The sequence below is a fragment of the Hippoglossus hippoglossus genome, chromosome 19, assembly GCF_009819705.1.
Source record: "Hippoglossus hippoglossus isolate fHipHip1 chromosome 19, fHipHip1.pri, whole genome shotgun sequence".
Taxonomy (NCBI): Eukaryota; Metazoa; Chordata; class Actinopteri; order Pleuronectiformes; family Pleuronectidae; genus Hippoglossus; species Hippoglossus hippoglossus.
This window is the reverse complement of record NC_047169.1, coordinates 12042219-12056549: the sequence shown is the minus strand read 5'-3', so window position 1 is coordinate 12056549 and position 14331 is coordinate 12042219. Positions and strand designations below refer to the sequence as shown.

At 42.5% G+C, this 14331-nt stretch overlaps 1 protein-coding gene across 1 annotated transcript; it reads right to left on the bottom strand.

Moving 5' to 3' along the window:
* Positions 1-7691: 7691 nt before the first annotated feature.
* Positions 7692-13975, bottom strand: tut1 (terminal uridylyl transferase 1, U6 snRNA-specific). Its single transcript, XM_034571602.1, has 10 exons — positions 13732-13975; positions 12896-13086; positions 12240-12446; positions 11574-11688; positions 11330-11457; positions 11006-11232; positions 10782-10891; positions 9704-9826; positions 9297-9389; positions 7692-9163 (listed from the first exon to the last, which is right to left on the bottom strand). The coding sequence occupies exons 1-10, from the start codon at positions 13805-13807 to the stop codon at positions 8061-8063; spliced, it is 2373 nt and encodes a 790-aa protein (XP_034427493.1). The 5' UTR covers positions 13808-13975; the 3' UTR covers positions 7692-8060.
* Positions 13976-14331: the final 356 nt, after the last annotated feature.

The following is a 14331-nucleotide window of genomic DNA, read 5'->3' as shown; positions in this document are numbered from 1 at the left end:
ATCAGCGATCCACTGAGTGAAGCAGGGTTTCTGCACAAAATGCTTATAGTGAGTTTTTCTCCTGCAGTTTTACAAGATGTCAAAGTCTGGACTGTGCTTGAGATGCAGCCGCTGTTTTTATTTATTAGCCTTTATTTAACCAGGTTTGAACCCGGCCAAGAAGCAGCAACACAGGTTCGACAGTAACAGATTAATAACTTGCACACAAACAACCTGAGCTCAAGAGATTTTTACCAGAGCTTTAAACTGAAAATAAACCTGTGAATTATTCCATGCATCAGGTGCCGTGAACGTAAAAGCTTTCTGTCCTAAATCAGTCGGAACTTTGGAAACAACAAATCGCAAAATGTCCATAAAAAGAATATTGTGACTTCCATACTTCCAGTTAATAAAAGAGCAGATGAATCATGTATATGAAAACACACCAGTGACTGAGGTAACGCGCACATGATGGAGACCAATTTGCTTTGGAGTAACAATGGTGAGTAAGAGAGGGACAGATTGTCAGCGTCCAACATTATCCAGCGTGTCAGGACAATGAGCTCAGGGATTCACAGACAACACGTCTCCCAAATCATATGTAGTTTAGTTTAATTTATTTCACACAACATAAAAAAATAAAGAAAACATAAAGTAAATGTCACAGATAGTTTTAGAAACCAGTGATGGCTTTTATGAAAACCACAAATATATATATAAAAAAAAATTAATTAAATTAAAAAATGCACAGAGGGAAGAATATGTGGTACAAATACAGAATGAATAACAAGAAAACTGACCACAGGGCGTTTTATACAAAGGAGGATGAACACTGGCCAAGATTTTCTTTTCTTTTCCTGAATGAATTAGTTGTAAAGAATTTCTCCAGGTTGTAATCAGACTCCTCCAGTAGTTTTATTGACTGGGGTGTAAATTGCACATGGGTGGGTAATGAACAAACACATTACCCCCCCCTGGTAGATACGGGGAGGCACAATGGGAAATACTTGTTCAGACAAGATCATTATCCCGGACACCTTTAGCCTCCTTTGTGCTCATCACTCCTGCGTGCATTATTCAGATGATGATGATGACGATAATGAAGATGAAGGCGGCCATATGGCCTGGAGGTAGAGGTCACAGATCACACTCACTCATGTGGGATCTGAAATAGCAGCAGCAGCGTCAGGGAAAGTCATTTCAGTAATTCTCTTATGATTGAATTGAGTGATTCACTGAGGTGGATCAAATATCACTTTTATTAACCCCTCACATGATGCCTCTCCAAATTCCATGTCACCGCCGAGGCTCTGAGGACGGCCGTGGGCACGATGACGCTCGTACGACACAGACACTGTGTCCACAGATACCTTTCAGGTCTCAAGTGCTGGGGCGCATGTGATCGCCCACGTTTATGACTGGTGCCACGGCTCCTGTTTATCTTGCATCTTCACGGTCTGTTGTTCAGTTCACGGCACATGAAGTCGTCCCGTATCCCACAGTGCAGGTGCAGTCGTCTCTGTGGGACTGTGTGTGCACGTCCAGGGGTCTGATGTCTGTTTGCACACAGGACGGAGATGTGCAGATGACGTGGTGCTGTCTGCAAATCTGTAAAGAGTCCTATTCTTTTATATTTCATTTTTTGAATAGGGTCAAGTAGAATTAGTTTCTTCCACATCATCCTGAGGAGTTCTAGGCTAGTTTGGTTGTTTTTGAATAAATCAAATGAAAAATGCTCACCCCGCCAATGTTTGGTTTCTTATTTTTCAGCAAAGCATTGTGTGATCTGGCGTGATGGTCAACTTTAGAGGGTTAAAGACCAAATATATCCCAGTTCCTCCAGTTCCTTTAGCCACTATAGTAGCAACAGTTTGTCTTAGTTTGGAAATTGAGTCGTCTACAAGTTGCTTCAGAATTTATTTCCTGTTCTGATATGAACAAATCTGTAGAGGAAATGTGCTTATTTAAGGAAGCCAGACATGGTTGAATAACTTCTCATGTGAAATGGAAGCATGTTCTCATAGTATTCATCGTGTGTGTGTCTGTGTGTGTGTGTGTGTGTGTGTGTGTGTGTGTGTGTGTGTGTGTGGGATTGTAGTCCCAATAAAGAGGCGTTTTTAGTCAGGTACGTAGGGAAATCATTGACTGTTTGAGTCACACCCTGCATATATGTGAGATTGAGGCCCTATTAATCTACAAGCAGATTTATTCTGCAGCTAATACAACCGCAGCAAAGAACTGGTGAATTTTCAAAATCATAAAATGTACATATCCATCCCCTGTCCATGCAGTTACAGTATTTATTATTTATTTCATTGCACTACTTATGGCATTGGTCATTAGTCTTTCCAAAATATTGTATATTCTCCTAATTTCGTTTTACATGCTATCGTACAGTACAGTCCAGAACATCCACCTCAATAGTTAAAACATTTTTGTACCATTCTTTGACTTTTTTGTTGTTGTTGTCCTCGTCCCAATAGCTGTAAGTCAATGTTTGTGTAGTTGCACTGAGAGCAATGTAACACCAGAGTATTGGGCCAATGAAGCCGATTCTGATTCTGTAAAAGCTGAGGTGACTGACAGCAGAAACATCAGGAAAGTCACTGTAACACTGGTGCTTATATTTATTCATTTAAATGTTTTGGCTTTTAATTTCATTTTTGGGGCATTTTAGGCTTTTAGTGACATGAGAGGAAGACACTTGACAGAGACATGTAACAAAGATAATCAGAGGATGTAGTAATTCCAGCACTCTGTGTGGTGAATGCATCTACAGCCACTGGGCTGCAGGGACACATCAATGGCTTATACTCCAGAGAATTGATTATTATCTAGAAGGCAGAGGAAACTTGTGCGACAAGAGAAACACAAAGGAAGACATAATAATTATATTTAACAGGCTCATGCATGAATCAAAGGAACCATCATGTTGCCATGTACAACATAACATGTGCATGTGAGTCCTGCTGGGCTCCCTGAGGACGCCATGACACCCCCTCTCATGTGCTGTTTATAGAGTCATAAAAACAGTGGGGTTTTCTTTTGTCTGTCCCTAAACCCTTGTCAAAAACTTGATTTGGACATAAATCTCAGCTTACAATAAACACGCAGTTAAAGTGTATATGACCTCGCCATAAAGGCTGTGAGTGGATTGTGGTATTACACCTAGATTGCACTGTCCATTTCTCAGCAATCGTTGTACCATGATTCAAAGTGATATTGAGGGACAATTAGTGTGCAGCTGTTTTTACACCACGCAGAGCGATGAAAAAAACAAAATAACAAACCGACGAGTTCAAAGCGACGTCTCGTCTATGCTGTCATCATCCTTTTTTTCCCCACAGCCATCCTGAACGTTAAGTTTACTCTACCCCAGTATTCAACCTGTCTGCCTTCACTCGACTGGCCATAAAAGTCAATGGCAAGAAACAACAACATGCACAAGACAAACTCATTAACTTGCTCCAGTGTTTGCAGGTAAACACTGAGAAAGTAACAGCCCCTCAGATAAGGGGAAGCGCAGACGGTTCACGGCCCAATAAACCCCGGCTAATGCTCTCCACAAGAGCCGTACGGGCTCCTGCGGAGGGGGAAAGTGTTTGATTTGTCATCAAGGCAAACGTAATAGGAGCTGCAGGAGGCCAAGGCTTTTTTTTCTCTCTCATCTTATTCGGTTTTAACAACTTTTCCAACTCATGCCGGCACTAGCGATGTCTGTGACTTTGTTAGGAAAGACACATACAATTTGCATGACTTTATCTGAGAGCGATAAGTTGAACAAATCACGAGGGCGGAGGTGTACTTACAGAACGCATCTACCTGGGGCCCTAAAAGCTTTTCTCCTGAACCTCTGCGTCCACCTTTGATAGTAAAACCACCTCCGTTTTCCATTTGCATCACACACGCTGCCGAGTCCAAATATGAAAAGAAGATTACACACAGACACACACGTTTGCACAGAAGTCCATTCTGGTGTAAGAGCAATCTCCCGGGAGAGGGTCGGACTCCTTCCTGTCATCGCAGACAGAAAGGGGGAAATGAGTACGAGGTTTTATTAAGCCTTATCTCCAGAGTGGGGGAGCCACTAATATGAACAGAGTGCTTTTCAGTGCAGCCGGGTCTGTTTGCACAGCTCAGGGGACAAAATGAGGGGTTGATGGCTGCCCACCACCACAGGGCAATAACTCACAAGCATAATTGGCTCTAAAAGGGGCCACAAAGTGTCAGAATCCCGACACATTAATTAGTGAGTGAAATAATAACATATTTCTTTTTGGTTTTAATGTTAAGACCTTTTATTTTTGACTTTTTTTGGGGGGGGGGGGGGGGCACATACTCAAGTCTCCTCTGGAGTCCAGTGATGTCTGCGTTGGGATTTATATGAAGATGTATGTGAGGTGATCTCAGTTTATACAGACAAACGGAGCAAAAAACAAATCCTCGGGTCAATCTTTACATATCACATATTTACATAGCCCCTCTCCCATGGATTGTAACAACAGAAAGGTGGATGAACCGGGGAGACCTTATGAGGAGGGGTCCCCCTTAAAGTGGACGTAGGGGTACAGGACCCTACAACATGCTCCACATTGACAATGCAGCCCTATAAGTTCCAGGTAATATCTACTGTAAAATCTATTGTACGTAGGGAAATCCTTGACTGCTTGAGTCACACCCTGCATATATGTGAGATTGAGGCCCTATTAATCTACAAGCAGATTTATTCTGCAACTAATAAAACTGCAGCAAAGAACTGGTACATTTTCAAAATCATAAAATGTACATATCCATCCCCTGTCCATGCAGTCTGTTTAAACATATTGGGCCAATGAAGCCAATTCCGATTCTGTAAAAGCTGAGGTGACTGACAGCAGAAACATCAGGAAAGTCACTGTAACACTGGTGCTTATATTTATTCATTTAAATGTTTTGGCTTTTAATTTCATTTTTGGGCATTTTAGCTTTTAGTGACATGAGAGGAAGACACTTGACAGAGACAATCAGAGGATGTAGTAATTCCAGCACTGGTGAATGCATCTACAGCCACTGGGCTGCAGGGACACATCAATGGCTTATACTCCAGAGAATTGATTATTATCTAGAAGGCAGAGGAAACTTACAAGAGAAACACGAAGGAAGACTAAGAATAATTATATTTAACAGGCTCATGCATGGATACAAAGATTTTGCATAATTATAACAACTAGTGCAGAGCTCGCTCTAGAACTGCCTGTTTGGATTGGGCTGATTTTATGTTCATCCTTCCTGGTTTATCTGCACTGAAGATTTTTTCATGAAGTGAAACAGAATTTACTTTATTATCTGCTCACGTGTGATTCATATATGGGTTCGAATGATTTACTGAACTGGTGTTTCACATTTCACACAGTTCACATTTTTTCAAAATAATAGCTCAACATTTAAGCTCGATATAAAGCATTGCAGCCACAATGTGGTTGTACTTTGTAGACAAATTGCGGAAGAGGACATGATTTGGTGAATGTCTGCGTCAGTCCGATATGGTGAAATAACAATAATCAAACGGCAGCCATTTTGACCCGATGTTTGACCCAGTTGCCGACCACTGCTGTTTATCATCTGAGGACGTAGAAGAAGACGTGTTCAACTCGGTCCACAGGCTGAAGGCATCTGTCCCTACTGACTGCTACAAAGCACCTGTTTGTACGTTTTTTTATTAATATTGAATGTAGCACCAATCGCACCAAATTGGACACTGCTCTTCCTGGGGCTATTAAGAATAAACATACCAAGTGTGAAGCCGATAAGATGAATGGTTCTCGAGATACGTGTTCCACAGACAGACAGAGACATTTGTGGAATTAGTAGGTAGATAAAATAAATAAATACAATAATTGGCAGGGTTACACTTGTCCAAACAAAACAGCAGTAGTGTCAGTTCTAAACATCACTCAACTCATGGCCTCTCATTTGCTCATTTGCTCTCCAAACCATCGATGCCTCATGAGATTCTCTCGCCCCGAGCGGACTGAAGCTCCTCTGCCCGGAGCAGCAGCATCTCTCAAGCCATCCGTCTTTTTGGGAAAAAGCAGAGCCGACCAATTACAGCAATATCCCAGCGACTGATGTGTTTATGAGCGAGCCGGCCGCGGCAGCTTCAGGTAACTCAGACGGATGACGAGGCTTGTGAGAGGAAAGGTTGATGACTCTCCATGCACAGCGTGTTCTCAAAGTCACAACAGGGCTGGGAAGTCAGTGTGCTTCTTATGCATTAAAATCACCCACCGCCCTCTGTAATGGCAAGATGGAGTCAGTTTCTTACTCACCTCTCCTCCATATTCTTGGAACCAGACGTAAACCTTCAGCATGACACTATAGAGCAAGATGATTCATCCCGAGATGTGAATCAATGCATGCATGCGTCATGGTGAACTGGCCAAACCTGCAAGCTGTGGAGATGTCATGTCTCTGGGGGCGTGACTCAGGCTCTCATCCCAATGGACGCCAATTACATTAATCATGGAACTGCCTTTATTACTTTCTCTGCCTCTTGTTTCTGGCGATCTCTAGATGAAGAATCGTCTCCACGCTCAAAGACACGCCTCGCATCAATGCCCAACAGAATCAATTCGCATTTACAGCCAATGAGCTACATGTTTTTCAACTGGTTGGTCATCAATAGCTAATGAAAGCATCTCCCATGTGTTGCTGTGCATCTTTACAGAGATTTGACCCTAGATTGTGTTTCTTGATGAAGGGAATTTGAGGAAAATCAGAAAACGGTTTGTTTTGGCCGATGGCAAAAAGAAAAAAAATAATCACACACACATACTTTCGTTATCAATCACTTTGACTGTGTGGCTTAAAGGTGTGTGTGAGAGGCCATATATCAGCAGCACCTTCAAAATAACGAGGGCTGGTGATAGAAAACGGCTAAAGCTCAAGTGATGTGGCATCGAAGCCACAGAAAATTAGACACACCAATGAGAAAAGAAAATCCCAGGATCCACACAAAACTTTAATGGGTTCTTTCCTTATCCATCCCACTTCCTTCCACCAGGGTTCATGGTAATTTGTCCAGTAGTTTTTGGAAAATCCTGCTAACAGCCAGAAACACAAAACAACACAACATCCTTGGCAGAGGTTGAAATAAACTTTGATAAAATTCAAGTGGTTAAGTTTGAGTTTAACTGCAATATTTCAGACACCATTAAAAAAATACTCAACAAACTGTTGCTCATTCAATTTATAGTAGTTACTTACGTTTAGCTTTTTTCTGATTCTTACTGAAAATGACATTGTGATTTCGGCTGGATCACAAATGTATCAGATACTTTTGGTTTTTCATCCGCAAACATTCAAAGATGTGAAGCAGCACCAGATCGTCTCCAACGTCTTCATCATCACACTCATCTCCATCCTCCCTATCCCCACCTAACCTGCTGGCCATCTGCACCTCCCTTTAAAAATGGAGATGAATGATGTTAATCTCTGCAGCCTTGTGCGTCCCTCAGCTCCTGCTCGTCCTGCCGTAATAAAGCAGTCTGCCTGAGTAATTACTCTCATCTGTCTCAGTCCTATGAGCAAAGAAGACCGGCCTGGATAAGAGCTCCACGCACACGGCCCCGTTCTGGCAGAGGACGACACAAGCATCGATGTGTATGAAGAATGTCTTCAGGTAAAATTAATGTGTTTACATTCCTGACCAATCACAGCTACTGTAGCCAGAATGAGGCCGAGTTTTACGAAGCGTTTTTTTATTTATTGGTAGATGACATCAGGTGTTCTGTACAACAGATATCTGCAGCTGCAGTTTCCCTTCAGAGCTTCATCATGTAAATAAACAGAGGTTCACTAAAACCAAGCCACGTCTCAAACATAAAAGAAGAAATCTTATTCAGAAACAAACTCATAGTATAATAGTATCATACAGTGTACAAAAACTTTCCGACAAAGCCTTTACACAGTGTTACAGTATAACAGGTGGCTGGTAACGGCATATAAATGCTTTTTCATGTCCTGCTCTCAAAAGGTAGTAGCAATGATGTCATCTTTGAAAACAAGAAAACCCAAAGATCGTATCTGAAATAGGCTCCATTTTAAACTCCTCCTATTTCCTTCTCCAGCAATGTCTCCACCATCTTGGGTAAAAACACTTCCAGGAAATGAAAGAAGTCGTTAAAAACTCCCGTCATGTCACTGGTCGGCTCCAGCTTGAGCACCGCTTTCGTGCTCTCCGTCCCGCCCACCATCTGCGGCTGGACCGTGAACTCCAGGGGCTCCTTGAGCTCCGGCTCTTTGTCAATGATGTGAGCTGTGACCTGGGACTCCATCTCCATGCAGCTGCCCTCTGGCCTCGTGTCTGTATCTTTGATCAGTTCCCTTCTCACCTTCCTCCTGCCAGCCCACACCATGTGCTTCTGCATGCAGATCCATGGAGGGATATCCGGCTTGCCTCTTTTAGCCAGTCTTGGCTTTTTTCCTTGCGGTGACACAGTGGCGTCGCTTCCTGATGACAGCAGCCTCTTGGCACCGACCTTCACTGTGCCCGTAGGGCTGGTGTCGCTTTGGGATTCAACGCTGCCGAAGCTGCTGTTCATCGAGGTGTTGAGGGACGCTGAGGAAGCATCCATTTCCTCGCCACCTGTGGAGGGAGCAAGATGACACCTGAGAACACTCGTGAGAACTCCCTCCACAGCAGCGCACACCTTCTGAAACCACAGCGGCCGGAAGTCATCTCCCGCCATGTGCAGCTGATTACGCAGCCCTTCAGGGAGCGTCGCTGATTTGAAGGGAATGCTGATGGTCAAGGAGTCCGCTTTGTTATGTGGGACTTCGCCATGGGGGGTGAATAAGCGCACCAGCCCCCACATCTTCCCCTTGGCGGATTTGCGCTTGTACTGCAGGCTGCGGCAGTACTTCTCGGCCTCCTGGCACTCACTCTGGAAGCAGCGCTGCGAGCGCTCATTCAGGTTTCCAGCTACGTTGTGGGAAAGCTCAAAGGGGTCCAGGAGATTTAGGGGGGCCAGCTTGGGACTGTGGTGAGGGGTCCTGGTGGGTTGTTCCTCTTGCATGGCCTCCTTTTCTTTTTTCTGGCCGAGGAAATCAGTGATTGGGAGTGCACGGCCCTCCCTGACAGATATGACACTACTGGCAAAATCAAACTTGGCATAGAAGGAGAAGAAGCCGGACAGCAGGGTGCCTTGAGAGAGAAAACACACGTTAGATGAAGCTGTGCTTTAAATTCATGAAGATGCTTGGTTTAATGTGTCACCGGAAATCACTGAATAACAAATCACATATGTTTCTTTGCTTTTTGAATTTCTAGCACTTACAGAGGTCCTGTGTATTCTTGCTGGGCGGCACAGAAATGGGCTGACTGGGGAAGGTGCAGTTCCAGCCCTCGATCACACATTCCTCCTCTTCACCTGCGAGGATGTGAACAAGTGATGGTTAACAAGCAGAAGTAAATGAATATCATCTCATGTGCATGCAACAAAACAGACATATTAACTCTATAAAACAGCACCAAAGATTTGACTATGAAAATAATATGAAACCTAAAAAAAAGAAAACTTATGTTAAACAGTGAGTCTTTAAGTCTTTGAAGTCTTTAAATCCTCTGCAGAGTAAACTGCACTTTTTCTTTCATCCATTTCGCACATTAAATTAAAGCACCAGCTAAGTTCAGACTGATGAATAGTAAACCTTTCTTGTCAGGGTACAGTAACGCAGTACTCACAGGCCATGTCTTTAAGTTGCTCCACTGTGGGGAGGACAGGAGGCTCAGAGTTTTGCAGGAAGAAGATGATCAACAGTGTCAGAGCGTAGTTGTTGAGAAGGGGACCAGAACCACTGGGGTTACCTGCGCACAACGTACAATGTGTGTGGCAGGATGAGACCAGGATTACGAGGACATGAGAAGTGTATATACAGGATGAAGAGTTTAACATCTGTTGGGGGCTTCATAGCACGAGTTTGGATTTCTTGATATCAAAGAGATAATGTTAGTGCTAAAACAAACAGAAACAAAAAACTGGTTGTTACACTGGTGTATAAGAACATTTAAAGGATACCAGTGTAACCAGCTCTCAGATAATTACTACATTTGTACTGTATTCTAGTTCTTTCTACCATTTAAAATCCTAAAACTCTAAATATATAATATCTCAGGTTTGATTTCCTACAACTACGAAATGGCACGGTGCTATTTGAAACCAGCTTAGTTATTCATTGTGTGTGTAAAATATCAGTAATGTGGCAAACTGATCATAGATCTGCCACAAGTGACCCAATCACATTTCTGTTGAGATCTCAAAAGTAATTGTCACCACTTATAAACTCTGTGACTGTTTCACATGGTTTTTATTAGGTTTTAGTGTCTGTTTTTTTCCTCCTTTAGATATTAATCTTGGGTTTATTATTATTTGTTTCACAGAGTTAATGGTACAACAATAATATCTTAGTTAACTGTGGTTAACTGCTGATGACTCTGCACAGGAGGCTTGTTGAAAGTTGAACTGGCTGCTGCTCCTCACAGGAACAGAGGCAATGTTCCCCAGGAGTAGGTAATTAGTGAACTCTACGGTGAAGAACACTAATTAAAACACTAGGCACTTAAAGCTTTTGCAAATCAGTGTCCAAGCTGTTAATGTGATCACAGTGATAAGTGATAAGTTCTAGTGACATCTGCTGGCCAAAATGTGAAATAACTGCCTGAGTACACTCTTTTATTGTAAAGAAAGTGCATCTGTTTTTTTTGTACTAAAAACAGACTTGTCCTGTAGTGATATAATATGTGCTGAGTTATTTCTTTTTACCGGCCAGCTGTCTCTGCTTGGCCCAGTAGCGGATGGTGTAGACCAGAGGTCTCAGCCTGTCGTCCATCCCTGAACACAGCTGGAGGAATCGAGTGTTCCTTACAGCCAGTCTAGTGAAAGACACAGATTGAAGAAAGAGAGTAACTCTGCTCAGTGTTCAAGATAAAACATTTTCTTGCCACTTTTAAAGACTGTTACAGCTACACAGTCGAGTGTCAACCAACCTGTTGTTGATGGTGATGTCCCCCTGCAGGTTGAGCTCGCGGTGATGGAACTTGGCCACAGGGAGACGAGCGCTGCTGACCACATTGACTTTGTGCGCGCTGGGGACGCAGCGCTTCAGGATCGCCGCCACGAGGTCCAGGACCTCTGCCGGAGACGCTGTGGTCAAGTCAATATCGGACAGGATGGAGTCCTCAGAGCGGCCGTCATCGGACGTGCCCTCCCCTGCCTGAAGAAAGACGGGAGATAAAAGAAGGATGATTCAAAGGGCAAAGTTCAATGATCTAATAAACGCTTCAATTAATTGTACATAAAAAGCATCTGACCTGTTCTGTGGTGGATTTGGCACGAGCCTGGAACACTTTAGTGTTTTCCAGGTCCAAGAAGAGGTCCAAGTCACAGGAGTGGATTCCAAAAGTGTTGACGGATGAACCAAATGGCAGAATCTGGCTGTCTGCAACGCAACAAAAAATGTATTAAGAGAGCGAACCAATCTATGACAATCATTTGCACAATTCTCACTATGAAAGATAGAAACAGACTCATTGTTTGTATGTTTGCAAACATCACCTGGAAAAAACTCTATGAAAACCTCTTGCAGGAGTTCAACCAGTAAACTTCTAGTCTTTCTTTCATTCTCTCCCAGTTGAAACCGCTCGACGACGCACTGCATCTGTGCATCCACCTAGAGGGGAAAAACAAATCCTTATAACCTAACAAACCACCTGGATAACATACAACATGCTACAATAAGTCCAGTTATAGAGCAAACTAACAGGGCATGATTTATATTTGTCTCTTTAGTATGCAATAGATAAATATTGTATATTAGAGCAAAAACTATTTACATCAAACCTCTATTGCATTATTACTTAAAAGTGCTTAAATAATAGAAATATTGAATTCATTTATTATTTTTTTTATAATTGAAATATCTATTTTGAATATATGGTGAAAAGATAGTTACATACAATCAAATAAAAATTATTTCTTTTTTAATTTGATGTTATTCTCATTCAATGTGATTCACATCATTTAGTCATCGTCAACATTTTATATATTCGTCACAATCTATGGTTAATATCATATATACTGAATGTAGTAAGTATGTAGTGTGGAACTGAGAAGAATCTAAAAGGCTCCACTTCGTACAGCGATGTGTAAAATCACCATTTCTACAAACCCACACATTCATCGCCCGGAGGCACACTTCAGATTTGACCACAGGATACTTACAGACAGCAGCTGACACAGCTGAGGTTTGAGACGGTCCAGAACTTCTTGCATTTTCTCTGCGTCGCTCCTCTTCTTGGGAACAAACTTGAACTCCTTCTTCTCGCGGGGTTTGACGCGCAGCTTCATGCCCTTCATCTGATGCTCGAGGCAGGAGAGGGTCGCCTGTAGGCTCTCCGTCTCGCTGAACTGCACGATGGCGAACACACCCTGTGAGTGCAGAGCGACACGTCACCGTCAAACACTGTCAGTTTCCACATGCTGCAAAGAAGCAGAGTGTCGCTGCTGTTGGTGCGGACACAGAGATTACGGACATCTTTAACTCCACCAAGGAAGTTATGTTTTCTTCTACTCAACTGATTTCCGTGAAAATTTGGAGGGAAGAATTCAATTTTGGTGTAGTTGTGGATCAGGGAGCGGATTCAGGATTGTTTTTTTTCACTTTCTTTAACATTGTTATACATTTATGTTGAATATCAGGCATGTTTAGGGGACTGATATTTGGAGTGTTTGTAATTTGGTGCAGATCCAAATTAAAATCCAGATCTGGTGAATTTAAGTGAGGTTTTGTAAGGGGACTGCTGGGCCTCGGTGGAGGTCAGCGCTCTGTTGAGTGTCTCAATGAGCTCACAGTTTCTCATTGTGCACAGCGGCCTCACCTTGTCTTTATCCATGATGACATCCGCCACCGGTCCGAACTGCTGGAAGTGCTTGGTGATGTCAGTCTGGGAGATGTGAGGTTTGATGCCGCTGACGAACACGCTGTGCTCCTCCTGGCTCTTCCTGGTGTCCCGCACCGAGCGCAGCGTCTGATGTTTCCTCCCTTTCACGTGCTGTTCCAGACTGGACGCTGCAGGACACAACACGAGCAGAAATCAAACTCCACATATAATGACGTGGCAGAGGTTGAAACATGAAGTACAACAAGTACACTGGTAGGTGTATGCATGGAATATATATAGTTTAGTATATAAACAACAATTTACCTGTTTAGCAACCTATTTATCTTTTCCCTATAGTGCTGTATTAAGCCCTTCCTGTGTATGTGTACTTGTGTGTACTTGGGGGGTTTATACAAAGCACTTTGTGTAACATTTTATTTGTTTGAAAAGTGTATAAATATCTAGTAAAACCAATTCGGATTGATTGAGATATTCTGAAACAATACCACTAAAAGGTTTTTACAGCGCAGGACATTGACAAAATGCTGAAGTGTCAAATAAGTACATCGATCTATTATGCTGGAAAATCAGGATTTATTTAGGAAGTAGCCATCAGTAAGTAATAAGTAACATACAATACTTAGGTGTAAGGATAATAATACTTAAATGTAAGGACATATAATAACTAATATAAACAGTGTTAAAACAAGATAGCTATGTACAGTGAATGAATTGCGCAGTTGCTCTGTAGCTTTAAGCTAATTCACCACCTGCCTGGACAACGCTACGTCTGAAGTGTCCTCAGTTGTTTGTGTGTTAGCTTCGTGACTTACAGTTTGGTAAGTTGACGTTGCACAGGAGGCAGTGGAAGCCTTTCGGCGTCGCTTTAATGTCACTGTCCGATTCCATGATGACGAGAATCACTAGAAAAAGAGAAGGTAAGAAAAAGGAGCCACTTCGGTTGTCCGTTAAGTTTGAAACCGAGCGTCCTGCACGCGCCTCTTAAATCTCCCTCCTTCGTCCACTTTGCGTTAGTTCCCGGTCCGTCCCCTTAATGGGTCCGGGTTGTTCTCCTGTTCTACCGCACAGTTCCTGTTTGTTTTTAATGGCTGAGATGCCTCATTGTACTTTAACAATTTTAGTTAAATACATGATGCGCGTATAAAATAAAGATATTAGTATAAAATCTATGTTTATTCCACATTATAATAGGCAGCAGCAAACCGTTCCTTCCTTATGGCTCAACCTTCATTAAAATCAGTGTTGTTTAATCCATTAACAAGTCTTTCACCTGATCCCACAAAGAAAATATAGATAAGTATCTGCATATGAAAAAATAAAAAAAGGAGACCTGCATTGATACTCTGGTCGTTTTCACCTCTGGTAACTGACAAAACATGGAAATGAATGCCAACAGAAAACCACACAAGAAT